The sequence below is a fragment of the Bos indicus genome, chromosome 25 (genome assembly GCF_029378745.1).
Source record: "Bos indicus isolate NIAB-ARS_2022 breed Sahiwal x Tharparkar chromosome 25, NIAB-ARS_B.indTharparkar_mat_pri_1.0, whole genome shotgun sequence".
NCBI classification, from domain to species: Eukaryota; Metazoa; Chordata; class Mammalia; order Artiodactyla; family Bovidae; genus Bos; species Bos indicus.
In genome coordinates, this window is record NC_091784.1 from 3,463,831 (window position 1) to 3,483,926 (window position 20,096).

A 20,096-nucleotide genomic window follows, 5' to 3' on the forward strand; every position below is an offset into this window, starting at 1 on the left:
GCATTCAGCAACCTCCCCAGCAACACCAAAGGTAAGTAATCAAACAAAACATGCTTTATTTAGTAACAACTGGTGAGTGTGGGCAGGATATGGGAAGTGCACAGGGGCTGGAGTAGGAGGGTCAGGGGTCAGCACAAGGGGAACATGACTCAGGATGCAGGAGCCAGAGGTCAGAAGACTTGGAGACTGGCGGGTCTTTGGTAACTTATCACCTGCTCTTCTGGAGGCTACATAAGGCTCGAGAGCCCCTGGGGGTTCCAGAGGCTTGACCAGCAAGGAAAGGCTTGTCCTATGGAGGCCCTGGCCCCAGCACCAGCAGGGCACAGCGTGGTATCCTTCACATGGGGACCACAGTTCCAGGTTGGTCTCTAAGAGAGGGTTGTCCAGGGTGGAGAACAATCCAGAAACTGAAGCATCACCTTTTTGGCTCCATCTTCCAAAGTGAGGAACACCAGTAGCAGACCCCAGGTAGGTTATCAAGTGGATTAACCACTGCCCCCCACCCCCAATAAGAAGCCAAAACAATCCCAAAGCTGTTATGGATCACCATCTCCATGACTCCAGTGCAGTGGGTTAGACTCCACTGTCAAAGGAGCCCCCACTCCCCTACCCAAATTAGACGTAATTCTTAGTGGGGTATTCGGAGGGACCCCGAGAGGCGGTATGTGGGGCTGATACTGAGTATCGGGCCATATAATGGCTGGAGCTCCGGGAGCCCCCAGAGGGGCAGGTGCAGCACAGTAGCCCCCCACCCAGCAACAAAAGGCCGGAAGCCGCCCAGCCCAGGTAGAGGGAAGCTCCCAGCTCCCGCTTTTGGGCCTCGACCACCAGAGGGTTGTAGAAGTCCTGGATGATGGTGTGGGCGGTCCAGCACACAGGGATCAGGGTCAGGACCCCCGAGATGACAAAGATGATCCCAGAGGTGAGCACCAGGCGGGCCTTGGAGTCCTTGTCCTCCACGCAGGTGGTGCACTTGGCTCCAGCAAGGTAGACCAGCAGGCCAAGCAGGGCCACGAGGAGAGTGATGACGCAGAGGGCCCGGGCGGCCTGCAGGTCCTGCGGCAGCGCCAGCAGCGAGTCGTACACCTTGCACTGCATCTGGCCCGTGCTCTGCACCACGCAGGACATCCACAGCCCCTCCCACACCACCTGGGCCACCACGATGCTGTTGCCGATGAAGGCGGTCACCTTCCACAGGGGCAGGGTGCAGGACACCAGGGCATTCACCCAGCCAAACAGAGTCAGGACGATCCCCAGGATTTGCAGACCAGCGGAAGCCATGGCGAGGCTGGGGCTGAGACGCTGCGCTGGGGGACAAAAGTAGAGTAAGGGTAAGACCAGCTGGCTCAGCCCCTCATTCTCAATGAACACTAGGTCCCTTGCCACATGCCATAGCCACCACACAGGACACCAAGAGTATGAACCCTGGAAGTCAGTATGAACCCTGTACATGGGCAAGGCACGCTCCAAGCCTTATTTTCTCAAGGGCAAATGAGCATTTAATGCTTCAGCATTAATTTTTCTCCCTAGGAAATGGCAGCCCACTCCAGTATTCTTGCCTGGAGAATCCCATGGACAGAGGAGCCTGATAGGCTACAGTCCATGGGGTCGCAAAGGGTCGGACAGGCAAAGAGTCGGACACAACTGAGCGACTTCACTTTCACTTTCTTTTCAAGCAAATGCTGGGGTTCCATTGTGGCTCAAACAGTAAAGAATCCACCTGCAATGCAGGAGATCTGGGTTTGATCCCTAGGTTGGGAAGATCCCCTGGAGAAGGAAATGGCAACCCATTCCAGGATTCTTGTCTGGAGAATTCCATGGACAGAGGAGCCTGGTGAGCTACAGTCTGCAGGGTTGCAAAGACATGACTGAACTACTAACATACACACACACATGTAAAGGTTAGCTAGCCATGGCCCTTTGGGTACAAAGGGATAAAAGGGATGAAACAACAGGATGCAATTTTTCAGTAGTTTCCACAGGGCAAATGGGTGGTGGGTTGGCTCTAGCCATGAATTCCAGGCTTAAAACTTAGTTTTAACACCAAGAACAGATCCAAGTTTCCTCTTAGCATCCAACGTAAGTGTCCAAACCCTTCACCCCAGCTTGGATCCATGCCCCAAAACAGGTGGCTGCTAGTTTGATTTTAAGATATAGTGTGGACGGTGGCCAGACAGTCCTGGCCTTGCTCACCACTGCCTGGTTCAAACCAGCTCCACCCATTCAAAACCTGGATGGGGCAGGAGAGGTGGAGAAGAAACACAACAAAACAATAACACCAGCCCTTCCCACCCAAAGTACTTCCTTTCCCAAGGTCCCCAGCTGCCCCCTGGAGTCCTGCCCTCTGCCCTGCCTACACAACAGACTCCCAAGGTTGGTGACATTTTCTTGTGTATTCTTGCCCCAAATGCCATCCTCTTAGGGCCCAATTTCCCCTAAATTGGGGGAAACTCCACCTTTGGAGTCTGTCCAGTGAACCAGCTCCTCTGGGGCAACTCTGGCCCCCTCACATCCTCATTTGTCTCGGAGGTCGTTTAGGGGGCGATCAGTTCCTTTCAGGGTCCCCCTATGATCCTCCATTGCACAAAGTTCCCGCGCACGGTTGGGACCTAAACTTAGCACCAGCCCCAGCGGGTGGCCAGAGGGCAGACTCTCCATTCCTTTGCACCGCGCCCATAACCCTGGAGAACTCATGACCTCAGGGGAGACCGGACGGGGCGGGCCCTACAGCGCCAATCCCAACCCCAGGGTCAGCCCTCCAGGCCTCTCCTCCCGGGTTAGGGTGGGGGCCACGCTAGCCTAGGCACCCGGCACCTCAGCCTTACAAGCGCGCCCCTGCTCTCGGCCCCTTCCCTTTCCACGCGCTATGGCCTCGGCTCATCCGAGGGCGTCCCCTCCAGCTCTCGATCCCTATTTCCCCTGAGTCTGGCCCGAAGGAGGGTGTCCTCAGCCCCCCGCCGTGGAAGCCGCGCACCCTGGAGGCGCCTAAGGGCGGCGCTCGCCGCGGGGTCCGCTCGTACAGGTGAGGGGGAGAAGGGCTCGGCCCTAGAGAGCAGCACAGGTGGGGGAGGGGCTCCCGGGTTTCGGTGCCTTTGTCCTGGGCAGGGGGAGGGGCACTTAACCCTTCCGCCGAAGGACCCCTTCAGGGCCCCGGTTCGGGTGCAGGCGTCCCCCCGCCCCCAGGGGCTCGCGGTCAAATCAGCTCAGGTTCGTCTCATGCACCGCAACCCAACTCTGCCACGACCCATGCGCCCCGCAATCCCCGGTGTCTACCCCTTCCCCCACGACAGGCGCACCTGCCCAGTCTCACCTGAGGAGTCCACAAAGACTCTGAGTAGCCGGCAGAATGTGGAGATGGGGGCGGAGGCGGGGGTCTTTAAAGAGGCAGTGACGTCACCGGCCCACCGCCCTGGGGAGGGGCAGAGACCCTTGTCCGACTTGCGGCGAATCCCAACCTGGTCAGTAAGGGGCGCTCGAGCCTGCAGCCTCTGCTTGCACACCTCTGGCCCGGGCCCCTGGTAGCAGCCGGCTGCAGTTCTGCCCGCTGGGAAGGCGCGCGGTGCGGGGCCGAACAGAGCTCGGGTCTGGACTCCGGAACTCACCTAACCTTCCCGAGCCTCATTTCACTCCGAAAAAGGGAGACAGCATTTTACCAGTCAATCCTAAAAGAAACCAATCCTGAATATTCATTGGAAGGACTGATGCTGAAGCTGAAGCTCCAATATTTTGGCCACCGAATGCGAAGAGTGAAGTGAAGTGAAGTGAAAGTCGCGGCTGACTCTTTGCGAGTCCACGGGCTATACAGTCCATGGTCTACCCCCACTGGGGCTGGATTCCTTACCAGCTGAGCCACAAGGGAAGCCCAAGAATACTGGAGTGGGTAGCTATCACTTCTTCAGGGGACTTTCCCAACCCAGGAATCGCACCGGGGTCTCCTGCATTGCAGGCTATCAGGGAAGCCCTGATGTGAAGAGCGGACTCATTGGAAAAGACCCTGATGCTGGGAAAGATTGAAGGCAGGAGGAGAAGGGGACGACAGAGGATGAGATGGTTGGATGGCATCACCGACTCGATGGACATGAGTTTGAGCAAACTCAGGGAGAGAGTGAAGGACAGGAAGGTCTGGCGTGCTGCAGTCCATGGCGTCGCAAACAGTCGGACACCACTGAGCAACTGAACAACAAACATCAACAAATGTCCCAAGGTAGAAATGAAACGACACAGTAGTATTATTTTTGTTATATTATTATACCCTCGGGGCCCTTAAGAAAGCTGCAGTTATTTCTGAGATGGGTTGTTTCGTGTCAGACCCGCTCCCTCGCCCAACACACACCTCCCGGGCTTCAGCCACCGAGAAGGCAAGGCCACATCTGCCTCTCTTTGGCATTCTGGCCGCTCCGGCGCAGAGGAGGCGTTTGTTGAGGGAATGCCTAAACTTAGCGGGCGGGGCAGGGCGGGATGGGCCGTCTAGGGGCGGATCGTGGGGGCCGGGCCAAGACGAGGGGTCCGCCCCGGAAGGCGGGGGCGGGGGCGGGGCCGCCGCTGTGTGCCCGGGTCCACGGGTGGCGAGCGCAGACGGCAGCGGCTGCCAGACGAGCACCATGGCTCCCTGCCCGCTACGCCCGCTGCTGCGGCTCCTCGTGCTGGGGCTCGGGCTGGCGCTGCTGCGCGCCGCGGCCGGGGAGCGAGTGCCAGGTATGCCGGTTCACGGCCGGGCGGGAGGGCGTGGGAGCGGGGGGAGTCCCCGGGCCGGGATCCGGGAGCCGGCACCAGGAGCCTAGAGGCGGGTCAGAACTGGGGGACCAGGCGGACACGGGGATCCGGGATCAGACAGTCCTCAGACACGGCATCCCCTGATCAGGAGAGGTCCCATCCCTCTCCCAGCTTCTTCCGTAGTCCGGGCCTCAGTTTCCCGCCTGTCCGACGTGGGGGGCGGGGTGTTTCTGTCCTGAGAGTCTGAACTCGGAAGTGGAGAAAGTTTGAGAGAGGGATGTCTCGTCTGGTAAGGCGGCACGCCCCCAACCTGATCAATACCAGGTCTGCCCACCCCGCCTTAACCGAAGAGTGGGGGGCTGTTGAGGGACACAGACCTCCGTGCCCCCTATACCATGTGGGGTGCCCCCTTCTATCCGGTGACTTCAGTGCCCAGCTATGCGGGGGGAGGGACCGGGGTCGGGCCCAGTGCCCGGGAATGAGTCACCCGCCTGCAGCGGGGTGGGGGGGCCGGTTATGGGGACCTGACTGCCCCCCCTCCACAAAGCGTTCCGCACTATGCCCCCTGCTCCCCTGCGCTGCCGTGTCCCGGTCGGGCCGTGCGGTCACCTGTGAGGAATGCGGAGGGCGACGGTGACTCACGTTATTCGAGCCGGGCCGACCCTGACCTCAGCCCCCAAAATAGCCGCGCCCCGCCCCCAGCCTCTGACCCGCGGCCCCCTCCCCAGGCACCACCCCCTGCTCTCGCGGCACCTCCTGGAGCGCGGACCTAGACAAGTGCATGGACTGTGCCTCGTGCCGGGCGAGACCGCACAGCGACTTCTGCCTGGGCTGTGAGTGGGGGCGGGGCCGGGGCAAGCAGACCCCAAGCTAGGGGAGAGGCTTGCGGGGTGGAGCGGGGGAGCAAGGGACTTGAGATCTGGGAAATTAATCGGGGTGGGGGGTGGAGGCTGGAGTGAGGAAGGGACTCTCGCCGGGGTAGGGACCTGGGGGAGGGAAGCCTGGAGGTTCCGATCTAGGGGGTGGGGCTGGCCTGAGAGGAGCGAGGTCTGACTTGAAGTCCCGCCCCCAGGCACTGCGGCCCCTCCAGCCCCCTTCAGGTTGCTGTGGCCCATCCTGGGGGGCGCCCTGGGCCTGGCCCTCGTGCTGGGGCTGCTTTCTGGCTTCCTGGTCTGGAGACGGTGCCGCAGGAGAGAGAAGTTTACCAGTAAGTATGTCCCCACCCGTCCACTGGCCCCCCATCATTTCTCAACATCTTCCCCACTCCTGACACCCCTCTTCTTATTTTGCAGCCCCCATCGAGGAGACCGGTGGGGAGAGCTGTCCTGGCGTGGCCCTGATCCAGTGACAGGGCGCGCCCCCTGCCAGCAGGAGGCTGTGCCCGCTCATCATTCATTCATTCATTCTGGAGCCAGCCCCAGCCTCCCAGACACAGCCAGAGCCAGGCTGCTCCAACCACAGGGGTGTGGAGGGATGGGGGACAGTGAATCACTTCTCTAAGGTCTGGGCCCAAGCTTCCGAAGGGCCTTCCAAGGTGTCTGACTGCCCTGTCTCTGGCTCCAGAATAGAAAAGGAGACCCTGGCTGGCTCATGCCAGACAGCTGACGCTAAGGAACCGCAGCATTTGCACAAGGGTCCCCACCCCCACCCCCACCATGGCCTGGGGGCCAGGCTGACCTGAGGGACCGACACAACACCAGGTCCCACCCACTCAGATGTACTGAAATTCCACCACTTGGGATCTCAGCCTGGGGGGTTAGGGACCTGTTCCTAACACTAGAGGGCTGGCCCTCTAATGGGGCTGGCCCTAAGACACTGCCCCCCTCGGACCCCCTAACACAGGGGAAGATATTTATTTGGGGAGAAAATGTGGAGGGGGAGAGAATTTATTAATAAAAGAATCTTTAACTTTAAATGGTTTGGAGAGTGGCATGATCCCAGCCTGACTTCCCAGAGCTGGAGGGGAGGAGTGAGTCACCGCGGGGGTGGGGGCGAGGCTCTGACTCACCCATTCTCAATGCCTGAGCCCAGCCTGCCAGGACCTGGCCGGCCGCGACCGTTTTCCAGGGAAGTGCTTGAGGAGAAATCCGGCATTCAGCACCCCTCCCTGCCCTCCCTTCCCCAAAGAGCCTGGGTTCCAGATTGAAGCTTTCATTCACTCAGCAATCTTTATTCAATTCTCAGCGGGGAAGGGATGGCCTCCTTTCCCATGTTCCTGCCCCTTCCACCTCAGGGCTCTGTGTCCTCTGTTGAGGGGAGGTCCTGTGCCCAGAGGCCTGGTCTGGAGGAAAAGCAGGGCAGCTGGTCCCTTCATGGGAGTGCTGCTCTCCCTTGTTCAGGGGAAGAAGTGGGGGGGCCAGGGGCACTGCTCCCCAGATCTCAGAGCTCCATCATGTCCCCAGCTGGGGATGCAGGGTAGTGGGGGGTGGGAGTGTCCCCCAGCCTCAGCAGCCGGAGAGCCTCAGGGATCAGGTTCCCAGGGTAGCGCCAGAGAAGCAGCTCAGAGCAAGGGCTTCTGGAAGAGGAAATAACAGGGCACAGGGGCAGAGGCTGGCCTGGCAGAGCCACGCCCCACCTGGTCCAGGTCCCCAGGGGCTCCTGGACTGCTGGCACCTTCCAAGGAGCCAAGTAGGGAAACAACAGAGGTTGGCGAGAAGCTAAAAATAGCAGTGTGAGGCAGAGCCTGGAAATGGGCTCCTAGGACTGGGTATGATCCCCTGGAAGGCCCAGCTGGCGGACTGTGGATGGTGCCTACCTGAGTGGGGGCAGAGCTGGGGGGAATGCTCTGGGGGGGCTGCAGTAAGGGTGGTCATTGTGCAGGCTGAGTCGAGAGAAGTGGGTGGCCATGTTCTCCTCGGACAGGAACTGCTTGCGCAGGGGCTCCCTGGGGAGAGACGGGGAGGCAGGAAGGCTGGGATTCAGAGGAGAGGTAGCCTGATGGGGACCTGAGATGACGGAGGACTTGATGGGAGTCCCTCCCTGCCCCCAAACTCACTGCTCCTCCTCCAGGCGCCGCTTGGTGCTCATGGGCACAGCTCCTCGGAGAGGGGAGCTGGGAAGAAAAGAGAGCTAGGAGCACCCCACCCTCTTGGCGCCATCCCCAGGATCTGCCCGCCTGAGCCTGCAGCGTCAGCCAGCAGCCCCCCGGCCCATGCCTGTCGCTGACGTCTAAGTCACCCTCTCTCCCAGACCATCCAGGAGCCTGCCTCGGAGGTCTCCAACCTTGTCTCAGCTTATGCCCAAGCCCTGCCAATTAGCCCCACCGCGTGTCATCCTGCAGACCTGCTCGAGGCCCCAGCCAAAACTCCTGGGACCCTGGGCCGGGCCCACCCAGGGCCCCCCACACCCACACACACCTCGCGTCCAGGCCTCCAGAAGCCCCCGAGGCGGCCCGCGGGTCGCGCTGGGCCCGACCCTGGGGGCCTCGCTCCAGGGGTTGCTGCAGGATCATTGGGGTTCGGGGTCCTGCGGACAGAGGGGTGGGATCCAGGCGGCAGGGGCGGAGCCTTTGAGGGCGTGACCCAGCGCGTGGGGCGTGGCTTTAGGCGCGCGCGCGGCCAGGTTCCGCGCAGGCGCGGAAGAAGAACCGCACGCAGCTGGAAGGCGGGTCTGCTCAGCGGGGTGGGGGAGGGGACCCGACGTAGCGGGGTCGCGGTGGGCGCCACTTGGTGTTGGGGTGTCTTCTCGGTGGTCACCTCTGCTCCTGGGACTTGGGTTACGCGGTGGCCGTCTTCACGCCGGCCGGCCAACAGTATCGGGTAGGTGAGGAACCGCGAAGGGGAGGCGCCCACTGGTACTTCCGGACTCGTGAGGCTGCGTTGCGGGCGGAGCACTCTGGGACTTTTAGTTCTCTTGATGGAGCGAGCGGCGCAGCAAGCGGTGCCTCTGGGTCAGGTGAGGGGGGGCGATGCGCAGTGCCTTCTGGGATTTGTAGTTCACGCCCGGCTCCGAAGGGGCACGGCAGGGAGTCGTGCCCTGAGCCCTGTTTTGCGTGGGCTGTTGGTGGGATCGGATTCTGACCCGGGGGAGGGAGGATAACCCAGAAATACCTCAGGGGCCTAACGTGAAAGTCACAGGATGCGGATCAGGGGTCAGTACGTTTTTCTGTATTGGAGTAATAGAGTAGTTTTTTAAGCAGTTTCTGAGCGAAGACAGAAACTGCGACGCTATGTACAGTAGCTCATCCAATCATGACAAAATCTCCCATGAGCTCTATTTGACAGTTAAGGAAACCGGGAGGAGAGGCTGAGTCTTTGCTCAGATTTCCACTAGGCATCATGCCTCAGCTCTCCCCTTCCTCACCTCCCTGGAGCCGCCCCTGGGACTTATATGGGCAAGGCCCACTTGGTGGGCTGTCTCAAAGGAGAACTGGGTGGTGGGAGGCCTGACTGCGCAGGGGAAGCAGGAAGGAGTATGTGGATCAGAGGTCTCGGATGCCCCAGCCTGCCTTCATCCAGCCTCTCTCCACAGATGGAAGTGTTTCAGGCCCTGCAGCGGCTGCACATGACCATATTCTCCCAGAGCGTCTCACCCTGTGGGAAGTTCCTGGCAGCTGGCAACAATTATGGACAGATAGCTATCTTTAGGTACCCTTGCCCCTGCTCCCCACTGTCCATGAGCTCTGGCAGTTGGCCCTCTGGGGGGCTAATGCCCCCTTCTTCTGACACTCAGGCCCCTCTCCCCTTTCCCTTCAGCTTGTCTGCTGCTTTGAGCTCCGAGGCCAAAGAGGAAAGTAAGAAGCCCATGGTGACCTTCCAAGGTGGGTGCAGGCATTGAGTCTGGCTTGGGGGACCCCAGGGTGGATGACAGGAGCAGGACGAGGTCACTCAGCTTCTGTGCTTCCTTTTAGCCCATGACGGGCCCGTCTACAGCATGGTCTCCACCGATCGACATCTGCTGAGTGCTGGGGATGGGGAGGTGAAGGCCTGGCTTTGGGCGGAGATCCTTAAGAAGGTGAGTGTGGAGCTGGGGGAAGGGCGAGGTACCCAGACACAGAGAGAGCCTTTGAGGCCACCCAGTGCATGGGGTCACAGAGAGTCATATGATTCAGCGATTATACAACAAGCATTTCTCTCCATGAAGGGCTGTAAGGAGCTGTGGCGTCGTCAGCCCCCATACAGGTGAGCCAGGCCCTGTGAGCAGAGGGCACCTGGGGGTGAAGGTGCCACCTCACCAGAGTTGACTCTGCTTTCCTTCCCTCAGGACCAGCCTGGAAGTACCTGAGATCAATGCTCTGCTTCTCGTGCCCAAGGTTTGAGTCCTTCGTAAATTCGGGGCTCTTCCCTGTCCTGTTTTTGGCCCAGATTTTGATCCTTCCCCTCTCCCTGGCCTGACTTGACCCTGACTTCTGACTCCATCCCGCCTTCCTCTGCAGGAGAATTTGCTCATCCTGGCGGGGGGAGACTGTCAGCTGCATGCGATGGACCTTGAGACAGGGACCTTCATGGTGAGAGAGCAGGGCCGGGGGAGCAGGGGCAACGGTGTTCCTCCTGGGTCTTGTCCTGACACTGCCCCTCTCCCTGCAGTGGGCCCTCCGGGGCCACACGGACTACATCCACTGCTTGGCACTGCGGGAGCGGAGCCCGGAGGTGCTGTCGGGCGGCGAGGATGGGGCCGTGCGGCTTTGGGGTAAGGAATGTCGCATTGGAGGGAAGACTGGTGGTAAGGGAGGCTGGGGCGAGGAGGATGCCTCTTATGGTTCTTCCTCCGCAGACCTGCGCACAGCCAAGGAGGTCCAGACAATCGAGGTCTACAAGCACGAGGTGAGGGCACACCCCACGCTCTGTCCTCCCTTTTTCCTTCCTGGGCATCTCCGATGTCTTCATCTTCTGCTCTGTTCTCCTCCCTCCCAGGAGTGCTCGAGGCCCCACAATGGGCGCTGGATCGGATGTTTGGCAACTGACTCGGACTGGATGGTGAGCCAGGCAGCATGCAGGCTGGGGTGGCAGCTCGGGCCTTGTCTGGCTGAGGGCCCATGGCTCACAGTAACTGGGGACCCCCATCTTTCTGCCCAGGTCTGCGGAGGAGGCCCAGCACTCACCCTCTGGCACCTCCGATCCTCCACACCCACCACCGTCTTCCCCATGCGGGCGCCACAGAAGCACGTCACCTTCTACCAGGACCTGGTGAGGCCCTCTGTCTTGTTTCTGCTGTCCCTGCCCCGCTCTTCCTCCAGCCCTGAACTCTGAGCTCTCTCCCTGTCTTGCACAGATTCTATCAGCTGGACAGGGCCGCTGTGTCAACCAGTGGCAGCTGAGTGGGGAGCTCAAGGCCCAAGTGCCTGGCTCCTCCCCGGGACTGCTAAGCCTCAGCCTCAACCAGCAACCAGCAGCCCCTGAGTGCAAGGTAGGTCCGGGCAGGGGTGGTGGGGACCCTGGGAGGCCAGGGTGTTGGGGCAGGTCAGTCACTCCCCTGTTGTTTCTAGGTCCTGACAGCTGCGGGCAACAGCTGCAGAGTGGACGTCTTCACTAATCTGGGCTACCGAGCTTTCTCTCTGTCCTTCTGACCTCCAACAGCGTCTCCACCTCCATCTCAGGGGTTCACAGTGTTTTCTTCTTTTTTTTATACAAATAAAATTAGTGGCTTTTTTTTTCAATGTGCTTTCTTCCCAAGAACAGAGGCCAAGTCGGTGTAATGATTTATATATTATTCTGTCTGATCTTGATACATAAATACCCACCCCCATCCCCGACCCGCAGCTGAGGGCCAGGGGGCTTAATGCCTAGAAAAGATAGATTTATGTAGATTTGATAAACAGCTCTGCCACACGTGCCCCTGCCACCCGTCTGGGGTCTCTGGCCCCCAAAGCTGGCCCCTGCTCCCAGTGAGCCCTTGCCCAGCCTCCAAGGGAGGGGAGGGCACCAGCTGCCTTTGGCAGACAATCGGGACCCATCGCTCCGTTGGCCAGAAAAGGAAAGTGAGCCAAGAGGGCAAAGCCAGCCCTGCCTGTTCCCGGCGCTCAGGTCCTTCGGAAGAGGGTGCTGAAGAAGCCGCCGGCAGGCCCAGGGCTCAGGCGCAGGGAGAAGCGCGTTGGGGCGGGGCGCGGGGCGGAGGTGGCCGCACTCAGCTCTTGTTGGCGTTGCGAGCGCAGTTGCTGGCCGATGACCACCTGCATGTCGTCCTGTGGGCGGGCCGGCGGGGGTCAGCGTCCGGCCCCGCCCCCACCGGCCCCTCCCTGTCGGCCCCATGCGCCCCGCCCCTCACCTGCCAGGCCTCCAGCTCTTGAGTCAGCGCCACCTTCTGGCGGATGGTGCGAAGCAGCTCCCGGGAGAGGGAGTCCCGCTCCAGAGAAACGCGGCTGAGCTCCAGGGACAGTTCCAGGACCCTGCAGGCGAGGGGCAAAGAGCAGGTCCGAGGACGCTGGGGCTTCAGCGTGCAGGGGTGATAGGGGGGTCCTGGACCCAGGCGGAAGTGAGACCACTAATACGAAACGAGGGAAGTCAGAGGGCCCCCGGGCGGTGGTGAATGGTTGCAGATGCTTACTTGTTCATGGCCTCGTCTCGGTCCGAGAGGGCGCTGCTTAAGGCCTCCTCGGGGTCCTGCACCCGCAGTTCCTTCTGCCTTTGCAGTTCCTCCCGCAGGGACTGTAGCTCTGCCTGCTGCATCGCCATCTGCGGCCAGGGTAAAATACAGAGAGGCAGTTAGGCCCCTTGGTTGTCCCAGCGCTTGCTCCTCAAGGAAGTCCAGACTCTAGTTCGCTGCCTTCCGGTACCTCCCACCTCCCATCTCTACCTGCTCCACAAACAACCCTGACAGCTAATGATCCTGTGCTGGAGATGAATCTTCTGAATGCCTAGCGGGGTGGGGTGGGTCGGGGTTAGATGGATGGTCTAAGCCTGCAGGAAAGATACATGGAGGAGATGGGACTTAAGGGGGAGTGTAGTTCAGGAAGTCTTCCTGGAGGAGGTGACATACAGGCTGGCTGTTGAAACTTGATGGCAAGTTTGTTGGGATGAAGGAGTATTCAAGTAGAGAGGGATTCGTGGGGAAAGGCTTGGCGGTGTAGGTGGGAAAGAGAAACTGACATTGAGAGGAGCTTTGCATCCAATACTATGCTCCCCCTACCTCGACCTGTAACCGGAACACTTCCTCCTCCTCTTCTCCCAATATCTCCTCTGGGCTCAGGGATGTTCCCTTCCTGGGAGGCTCCAACCTCTCCTCTTCGGGCGAACGCTGCTGGCTGGATGCTTCTTGGGTCTCCGGGGATAGAGTGGTCTGTCCACCAAAGAAATAGATCAGGGCAGTGTCAAACCTTCTAGGGATAAAAAAGGAGGGGCGGAGTCTGCAGCCCTCCGGGATGGTGAGTGTGGAGCCTGGTGGGCTGAGAGCTCGCTCACCAGAGCACCTCCGCTTCTGTCCGTGTTCTGGTTTTGGTCCTGGTCGCTGTCTAGGCTGTGGGCGAGCTCTAACTGCAGCGAGGCTCCCGAGAGGTCGGCGTCCTGGAGGCGCGATTCCTCCTCCAGCTCCGAGACGCGCCGCTGCAGCCTCCGCAGCGCGCTCAGCGCCTCCTCAGTCTCGGAGCGTGCGCGTTCCAGCTGCGGCAGACAAGCGAAAGCGTGAGCGTCACCCGGATGCCCCCACCGCCGGCCGACAGGGGGCGCCAGCGCGCCGCGGGAGTCAGGCATCCCCGGGCGTCCGCCCGGCCCAGCGCCGAAGTCTGCTCCCGCTCCCACAGCGCGGGGCGGCCGTGGGACCCGCAGTCCCCCTCGGCACATGCCACTTGCCTCACCTATAGAGCAGGGCCCCGACAAGTACCCAGACTTCAAAGCCTCCAGTCACCCTCCCTCCAGTCCCGCCCCATCCGGTCACCTGGAAAAGCCCCGCCCCGTCCCTGACCGGGCCGGCCCACCTTCTTACTAAAGCTGTCACCTGGCCCTGACTGATCCTCTCTTCTCAGCCAGGCGACCTGCTGAACGTATCACACCCTTCCCGCAGCCATGCATCATGCACCCATCTCACAGATGGGGAAACTGAGGCTGGTGTCCCACAATAGTAGGGAGGGACCCTGGGATAAGAACCCTGGTAATCTGACCTCAAAGCAAGCGCAACCTTCTAAGATCTCAAACATCAAGGCATACTGCCTCCTTCCATTTTCTTTCCTCTGTTTTCACACCCAGACCTGGTCCAGGTCCCCATCACCTCCGATGGGGAGCTCTCGCCTCGGGCCCATCCCTGGCCTCCAGCTGCTGGTCTCTGATGCATCCTAGAACCACCAGCCCCACTCAGTCTCTGTGGCTCCCACTTGCCCTTGTGCTAATGCCTTTGCCCTTCTGGCCCGGCTGCTAGGGCTCCCGGTGACCCAACTCTGGGGTCTTCTCCCAGGAGGCCCCAAGGCAATGGTCCAGGTCCCCAGCCTGACTCGCCCACCCACCCCAGCCCTGCCAGCCACCTCTAGACCGTGCTCTCGCCTCTCCCGCCGCAGCAGCAGCAGCTCCTCATGGGTGACCTGCAGCTTGCCCCGTCCCTTCTCCAGCTCCTCACGCAGACCTCGAATCTGGGCCTCCAGGTCCTGCCGGCGACTCTGGAGCATCTGATTCTGGGGAAAAGCCCATCAGAGCTAAGAGTGGGAGGGCAAGGCTGGGCCCAGACAGCCCCCAGGCCAGCCTTTCCCGCTTAACAGACCCCCGGCCCCAGTTGGCACTCACCTCCCCCTGCAGACTCTCCAGCCGCGTCCTCAGCTCTGCCCCAGCCAGGGCCTGAGCCTGGCACTGCCCTTGAAGGCTGTCCAGTTCCCGCTGAAGCTCCTGCTCAGTCTGTGAGGCCTGGGGATGGGGTTGGGGATCAACAGAGTCCTCAGCTGGCCCACGCAGCAACAGGCCCAGCACTTCCATCCCCAGACGTCCGCCCCTCCTTGCTATGGAACCCAGGGTCAGGGCCATCCAGCCTGGGCCAGCGCAACCACCCCCACCAGGACTGGGCCCAGCGCACCCACCCCCACCAGGACCGGGTGTCCGCCCCCTCCTTGCCGAGGGACCCGGGGTCAGGGTCGTCCCACCTGGGCCAGCTGCTGGCTGAGCCGGAGGTTCTGTTCGCCAAGTTCACTGAGGGCCCGAGCCCGCTCCCGGCCACTGTCCTGCTGCTCAGAACGCTGCTCCCCGAGCTGGGCCCTAAGGGCCTCCACGTCCCTCTCCAGTTCCACTGCCCTGGCCTCCCACTCGGCTCCCCGGGCTGCCAGGCCCCGGCGCAGTTCATGGTTCTCCTGCTGCAGCTGCTGTAGAGCCGGGACAGAGGGGCGGAGACAGAGAGGGAACAGTGAGACTGGAGGGGACACAGAACGACAGGCAGAGACCTGGGGGGGGCGGTGTCTCAGGGGGTCTGAGGCAGGCCTGAGAGCCAGAGACAGGACAGAGCTGGGGGGAGCGGGCAGGGGGGCAAGACGCAGCCTCGGATAGTAGAGGAGGCAGAGGAGCCATAGAGCGGTTTCTGGAGGGGCTGACCCTGGGCCTGAGTTGGGCGAGGCTCCCCGGTGCCCACTCACCTCTGGCTGCCGCCGGGGCTTCTGGGCCCGAGGTTGCAGGCGCCGTTTATGGCGCCTGAGTCTGGCAGAATTGAAGCCCCGGCCCATGGCCTCACACAGCTGTGTGCTCCGGAGATCCCGCCTCTGCTCAACCCCTCTCCCCTAGCTCCTCCTGGCCAGCTCCCTCTAATTAACCCTGGGCAGCCGCACCCGGCCCCACGCCTCTGCCCGCCCTCCCCCAGAACCTGTATAACCAGTGGGGGGACGCTCCTGGCACACCCAGAGGACCAGCTTGGGGAGGCGGGCAAGTCAGAGGCCAGCGTCTGCCCGCTCACCCCTCTGTAGACTCCATGCAGGACGGTGACACTACCATAGCTGCTGTGACGATTAGCAAGCCCTCCTGCTAGGGCTTCACCTATATTATTGTCTTTACTCCACGGGAATTAGAATCCTTTTGTTGGTGTTTAGTCACCAAGTCGTGTCCTACTCTTGCAACCCCATAGACTGTAGCCTGCAAAGCTCCTCTGTCCACGGAATTTCCCAAATGAGAATCCTGGAGCTGGTTGCCATTTCATTCCCCAGGCGATCTTCCTGACCCAGGCATTGAATCCACATGTCCTGCTGCTGAGCCACCAGGGAAGCCTTTAAAATCTTTAACATCTTCATTTTACAGATGAAGAAACTGGGCATCAGAGAGGTTAAATGCCTTGCCCAAGGACACACAGTGAGTTACTAGAGCAGGGATTCTAACCCAGACAGACAAATCCTTAACCAAATACCGTGGGGCGGCGGGGGGTGTGGACAACACAGCTCTAGGATTAGCCCACCAGTCTGGGGTCCTGTTGCCCTATTGCTCTGGCCAATGCCCAGCTCCGCTTCTGCTTTGTGGTCAGGCAAGCTCCCTAACACCTCCAAGTCCCATCCATCCATCTAGCCATCCATCCATCCATCTATTCATCCATCCAATATTTCCTGAGCTTGCCCCATTTTGGGGTCTGGCTATCAGCAGTAAGTGAAACCACCAAATTCACTGCCTGAAACAGCTTAGAGTCCAGAGGCAAATGAACACATTTGAACCAGGCAGTTTCGGAGAGGGGCACATTGAGGGCTCTAAAGAAACCCTGAGAAGTGATGAAGAGGAGTGAGATGCGGTGGGGGCTCCTTCAGGAGGAAGTGGTGTCTAAGTTGACTCCTGTAGGGCAAGAAGAGGGCTACACCAAGGAACAGCAGGTGCAAAGGCCCTGAGGCCATAAGTGTGGGTTGCTCAGGGAACTGAAAAAAGGCCCCCTCAGAGGAGGGGCCACGTGGCTGAGATGAGGTCGGGGGGCTCACTTAGGACGTTTAGGCCCTGGTGAGAACTTTTGGTTTCATTCTAAATGAGGGGAAGCCATTGGGAGATTCTGGGCAAAGACTGAAATGATCTGATTTGCAGTTTTTGAAGATCCCTTTGGCTACCCCGTGGACAAGGAGCTCAAGGGGCAAGGTGGAAGCTGGGGACCAGTGAGGAGGCAGCTGCTGTGTCTGGGGCAGAGATGATGGCACTGCGGCCAGCTTGGAGAGATGATGAGAAGTGAGAAGACTTGGTGTCTAGTTTCAAAAAAGAATCAACAGGACTTGCCAGTGTGGGAGGAAAGAGGTCGCGGAGATGCTCAGGCTGGGGCCCTGCGGTGGGAAGCTGGGGCGGGCAGCAGGCGATGGGACCACGGAATCCGGTGCCACTTCTGTTGAGATGCCCATTAGGTGGCCAAGTGGGGAGGGTGTGGGGCCGACAACATGGATACAGGAGTCAGTGGTGTCCTGGGTGTGTAGGGGGCCAGATGTGACTCCCAGGGTGAGAGTGGCCACAGCATGGGCGGAGGGAACCATGTGTATCTCCCAGAGCTGAGTGAGAATTGGCCAAGATCATGAGTGGAAAGTGCTTAGCCCAGAGCCAGACAGGGAGAGAGTGCCTAGGATCTGTTGGCTGGGGTTTGTGCAATACTGCTGAGGAGCCAGACCCAAGGTTCAGAGAGGGCCAGCGGCTTGCTCAAGGTCACACAGCCTGGCAGGGATCTGAACTCGGGTCCTGCCTTGCCCTCGGAGCCTGTGTTCTTTTCTCTGCAGTGGGCAGCCTGTGGGACCTTTAGTTCTCCAGTCAGGGACGGAAACTGCATCCCTGCATTCCCTGCATTGGAAACACAGAGTCCCAAACGCTGGACCACTGGGTTGTCCCAGAGCCCATGTTCTTAATCATTGGGCAACACTGCCAGGGAGACTGGTCCCAGCCTTGGACTGCTGTTCCAGAGGCAACCCTGCTTTCGTCCCTCTGCCCCCTACCTGGTCCCTACCCCCTGTCCTCCACCCCCCAGCCCTGCCCTCTGCTGCCAGCTCACTTCTTCACGCTCAGCGCGCTGGGCGTTCAGCGTGTCCAGCTGCCGCTGCAGCTCCTCATTGCGCTCCAGAAGCATCTTGCCAAGCTCTGCTGCCAACAGCAGGTCTTTCTCCTTTTGCTGCAGCTGCAAGGCCAGGTCCTCTGGCTCCTCAGGCCCTGGGCCCCCTCCCAGGAATGAGTCCCGCCGCTCCAGCACAAAGGGAAAGAAGCCCTCATCACCGCTGGGGGAGGCGCCCCCTGAGAGCAGCCCGGCCGGAAAGCTGGGCCCTTCTGGGGAGTTCATGGCACTGGCAGCATCTGTAGGGGCAAGTAGGGCTGTGAGGAGAGGTGGCGACAGGACTCCTCCTCTGCAACCCATAGGGGTTTGCCCCCCCCGCTGGCCAAGACGCGGCTCTCTTGAAATTCTTCACCTGCCACTGGCCCTCTGAGTCTTCCCGGCCAAGAAGGGTTAATGATCTGTGTCTTGTTCTCCCAGTTCCGTTAATGTCCCCAGGGTAAACTGAGGCAGGGAGAAGCAGGAAGAGAGCTGCCCGGGCTCCTGCCTCTGGTAGATGGTTTCTGCCCCCGGGAACTTGTCCCAGTGCTCCAGGACCACAGCCCACCCCAGCCACCGCACCGCTCCCCTCTACCCCCGCTTCCTCTTCCCTAGGCCCCAGCTGTTTTGGTTCACCAGCTGGGAAACTCTGCCCCGAACCCGGGTTCTTGGGACTCAGGACTCAAGAGATAAATCCAGCCTCTTCTCCCGAGAATCCAGGGCCTTGGGAACGTAGGTGTCCTAACCCCTTACCCCTCAGAAGTCCAGCCCCCTCCCCTTCCAGAAGCCCAGGCCCATGTTCCCTGGCCTCCAGCGCCCCCTGGTCCTTGTTCCCCTATTTCCTCAGGTCCCCAGACCCTCAGCCCGCTGCTTCTGGACCGCTGGCCCAGGCCCCCAGTTCCCAGCCACCCGGGGAGGTAACAGGTTGTGCCCGCGCGGGCACTGCCTTCTGGCCACTCCAGGTTTCTGTTTACTTCCCGCCCGGCCCTGGGGAAGGAGCCTGGCGGCGCTCCCCCAGGGCCGCCAGGGGCCGCAATTCAAGGGCTCTGGGGCTCAGGAGGGAGGGGACCCACGGGGTTCCCTGGCCTTTTCCCCATGTTACCCCCCACCAACATGCCTGGGGCTTCCTCACCCACTGTGAGTGCGGGCGCACACACACACACACAAACACCTGACTTTTCCCTTCCTCCTCTTGGCAGGTGCCAAACCCCAGACCTCTCCGCAGGACCCAGGCATCCGCGGTCTTCCCAGCTCAACTGCCCCCGGACGGACCGGGGGTCTCCCCGACGTGGCCCCTGCGGGTCCAGCCCGCTCTGGGACTCGGGGGCATCCCGCCTCTTCGCCCCTCCCCGCACTGAGCTACCAGCTCTTAGCACCCCCACCGGGCGTCGGGGACACCAGCCTCTCGACCCCCAACCCTCGGCGTCGGAAGCCCAGCCACAGCCTTCCCGCCTTCCTTCCTGCCCGCTCCCGGGGTTTCCCGGTCCCCAGAGTCCGGCCCGGCCACCCCTGCCCGCCCCACCGGCCCGTGCCCTTTGGCCCGGCCCGGTCCGCCCGAAGCTCGAAATGGCCCCTGTCCTCTCGCCCCCTCGGCTCTCACCCGACGGCGCCGGGCTGCCTCCGAGGTCCCCGCGGCCCCGGATACCCTCTTCCGGGGGCGGCGCCGGGTGCACCACCCGCACAGGTGAGGGGCGGAGCCACGGGGCGCCCCCTGGTGGCCGGAATGGCCAGGTGGGGCCTAAAGAAAGGCAACTCCACCCAGGTCAGAGCCACTGACCCATTTTGCTGCCGCCGAAAACGACAGGGCCCATTAATCGAGCACCTGCTGTGTGCACACCCTACGCTGAACATAGACGTCGGTTCCCTTTCCCCTCACAACTGCCCTGTGAGATAGGACATTACTAACGACAGCAGCAAATCTAGCGGGTATTAAGCACTCTGCTAAGAAAGCTCTTATTTACTTTCATGACATCCTCATGAAGCAGGAACTACCATTATCCCCGTTTTACAGATGAGGAAACTGAGGCCTAGCAAGGATCTATCTTGCTTGGGGTCACACGGACAGGAGTTGAACGTGAGCAGCACAGGTGTGACTTCTTAGGCTGATTCCTGTGTGGCAGGTGAAGACGGCTGAAGTGACTTGCCCATAATCACACGTTAGCCTGTGCTCCTCCCAACCTGAGGCTATCGGCTCCTAGGCTGCAGAGTCACCGGCAGAGGACGGGGTGAGGAGACTGGGAGAACCCATGGCTGAGTTCCAGGGTTGAGCCCAGGGCAGCCTGGGGCTTGCAGGCGATGCCCCAGCCATGACCTGGTGGCTTCTCGAGAGTCTCCTCAGACTTCCAGGGCTCCCTGGGTCCCTGTGAAAGGGGCTCCTGGCCTAGTGAGTGGAGACAGATGGAGGGCTGGGAGCAGTGGTGTGTTAGTAAGTCTTAAGGCTATCAGGGGAAAGAGAAAGCCTTGACTTGTTAATTCTGCCCATTTCTGTGCTATAAATACTCCCTCCAAAGCTGATTACATTT

The 20,096-nt window shown here is 60.7% G+C and overlaps 5 protein-coding genes across 8 annotated transcripts; 2 read left to right on the plus strand and 3 right to left on the minus strand.

The window, feature by feature from the left end:
* Positions 1-42: 42 nt before the first annotated feature.
* On the minus strand, positions 43-3,539 carry CLDN6 (claudin 6). Its single transcript, XM_019988042.2, has 2 exons — positions 3,311-3,539; positions 43-1,307 (listed from the first exon to the last, which is right to left on the minus strand). Exon 2 carries the CDS (start codon positions 1,279-1,281, stop codon positions 616-618), a length of 666 nt encoding a protein of 221 aa, XP_019843601.1. The 5' UTR covers positions 1,282-1,307; positions 3,311-3,539; the 3' UTR covers positions 43-615.
* Positions 3,540-4,540: 1,001 nt separating this feature from the next.
* TNFRSF12A (TNF receptor superfamily member 12A) lies at positions 4,541-6,628 on the plus strand. Its single transcript, XM_070779509.1, has 4 exons — positions 4,541-4,695; positions 5,442-5,546; positions 5,786-5,920; positions 6,006-6,628. Exons 1-4 carry the CDS (start codon positions 4,602-4,604, stop codon positions 6,059-6,061), a joined length of 390 nt encoding a protein of 129 aa, XP_070635610.1. The 5' UTR covers positions 4,541-4,601; the 3' UTR covers positions 6,062-6,628.
* A 227-nt stretch (positions 6,629-6,855) lies between these two features.
* HCFC1R1 (host cell factor C1 regulator 1) lies at positions 6,856-8,252 on the minus strand. Of its 3 annotated transcripts, none has more exons than XM_019988047.2 (4): positions 8,070-8,252; positions 7,709-7,765; positions 7,469-7,597; positions 6,856-7,228 (listed from the first exon to the last, which is right to left on the minus strand). In XM_019988047.2, exons 1-4 carry the CDS (start codon positions 8,162-8,164, stop codon positions 7,093-7,095), a joined length of 417 nt encoding a protein of 138 aa, XP_019843606.1. In that variant the 5' UTR covers positions 8,165-8,252; the 3' UTR covers positions 6,856-7,092. The 3 variants fall into 3 exon arrangements, with proteins under 3 accessions (XP_019843606.1, XP_019843605.1, XP_019843607.1); XM_019988046.2 differs by having other exon boundaries at positions 7,469-7,624; positions 8,070-8,226; XM_019988048.2 differs by lacking the exon at positions 7,709-7,765.
* Positions 8,253-8,336: 84 nt separating this feature from the next.
* THOC6 (THO complex subunit 6) lies at positions 8,337-11,308 on the plus strand. Of its 2 annotated transcripts, none has more exons than XM_070779508.1 (13): positions 8,337-8,471; positions 9,184-9,299; positions 9,408-9,472; positions 9,563-9,666; positions 9,796-9,833; positions 9,916-9,964; positions 10,088-10,159; positions 10,239-10,341; positions 10,426-10,475; positions 10,566-10,628; positions 10,728-10,838; positions 10,924-11,058; positions 11,138-11,308. In XM_070779508.1, exons 2-13 carry the CDS (start codon positions 9,184-9,186, stop codon positions 11,216-11,218), a joined length of 987 nt encoding a protein of 328 aa, XP_070635609.1. In that variant the 5' UTR covers positions 8,337-8,471; the 3' UTR covers positions 11,219-11,308. The 2 variants fall into 2 exon arrangements, with proteins under 2 accessions (XP_070635609.1, XP_019843603.2); XM_019988044.2 differs by having other exon boundaries at positions 8,388-8,607.
* Positions 11,309-11,338: 30 nt separating this feature from the next.
* Positions 11,339-19,263, minus strand: BICDL2 (BICD family like cargo adaptor 2). The gene is made up of 10 exons (XM_019988043.2): positions 19,175-19,263; positions 17,542-17,837; positions 14,708-14,923; positions 14,358-14,474; positions 14,102-14,248; positions 13,050-13,247; positions 12,778-12,927; positions 12,196-12,323; positions 11,917-12,037; positions 11,339-11,833 (listed from the first exon to the last, which is right to left on the minus strand). The coding sequence occupies exons 2-10, from the start codon at positions 17,821-17,823 to the stop codon at positions 11,672-11,674; spliced, it is 1,521 nt and encodes a 506-aa protein (XP_019843602.1). The 5' UTR covers positions 17,824-17,837; positions 19,175-19,263; the 3' UTR covers positions 11,339-11,671.
* Positions 19,264-20,096: the final 833 nt, after the last annotated feature.

Excerpts from the sequence above, each read along its gene's own strand:
- CLDN6 (XM_019988042.2), bottom strand. The coding sequence starts at position 1,281 with ATGGCTTCCGCTGGTCTGCAAATCCTGGGGATCGTCCTGACTCTGTTT.
- TNFRSF12A (XM_070779509.1), top strand. The coding sequence starts at position 4,602 with ATGGCTCCCTGCCCGCTACGCCCGCTGCTGCGGCTCCTCGTGCTGGGG. Across the intron at positions 5,547-5,785 it reads CAGCGACTTCTGCCTGGGCT|GCACTGCGGCCCCTCCAGCC; the intron begins GTGAGTGGGGGC and ends TCCCGCCCCCAG. Across the intron at positions 5,921-6,005 it reads CAGGAGAGAGAAGTTTACCA|CCCCCATCGAGGAGACCGGT; the intron begins GTAAGTATGTCC and ends CTTATTTTGCAG.
- HCFC1R1 (XM_019988046.2), bottom strand. The coding sequence starts at position 8,164 with ATGATCCTGCAGCAACCCCTGGAGCGAGGCCCCCAGGGTCGGGCCCAG. Across the intron at positions 7,766-8,069 it reads TCTGGAGGCCTGGACGCGAG|CTCCCCTCTCCGAGGAGCTG; the intron begins GTGTGTGTGGGT and ends TTTTCTTCCCAG. Across the intron at positions 7,229-7,468 it reads CCAGCTCTGCCCCCACTCAG|AAGCCCTTGCTCTGAGCTGC; the intron begins GTAGGCACCATC and ends TTCCTCTTCCAG.
- THOC6 (XM_019988044.2), top strand. The coding sequence starts at position 8,569 with ATGGAGCGAGCGGCGCAGCAAGCGGTGCCTCTGGGTCAG. Across the intron at positions 10,629-10,727 it reads CAACTGACTCGGACTGGATG|GTCTGCGGAGGAGGCCCAGC; the intron begins GTGAGCCAGGCA and ends CTTTCTGCCCAG. Across the intron at positions 11,059-11,137 it reads CAGCAGCCCCTGAGTGCAAG|GTCCTGACAGCTGCGGGCAA; the intron begins GTAGGTCCGGGC and ends TGTTGTTTCTAG.
- BICDL2 (XM_019988043.2), bottom strand. The coding sequence starts at position 17,823 with ATGAACTCCCCAGAAGGGCCCAGCTTTCCGGCCGGGCTGCTCTCAGGG. Across the intron at positions 14,475-14,707 it reads TCAGCCAGCAGCTGGCCCAG|GCCTCACAGACTGAGCAGGA; the intron begins GTGGGACGACCC and ends CCCCATCCCCAG. Across the intron at positions 12,928-13,049 it reads ACAGAAGCGGAGGTGCTCTG|ACCACTCTATCCCCGGAGAC; the intron begins GTGAGCGAGCTC and ends TTTGGTGGACAG.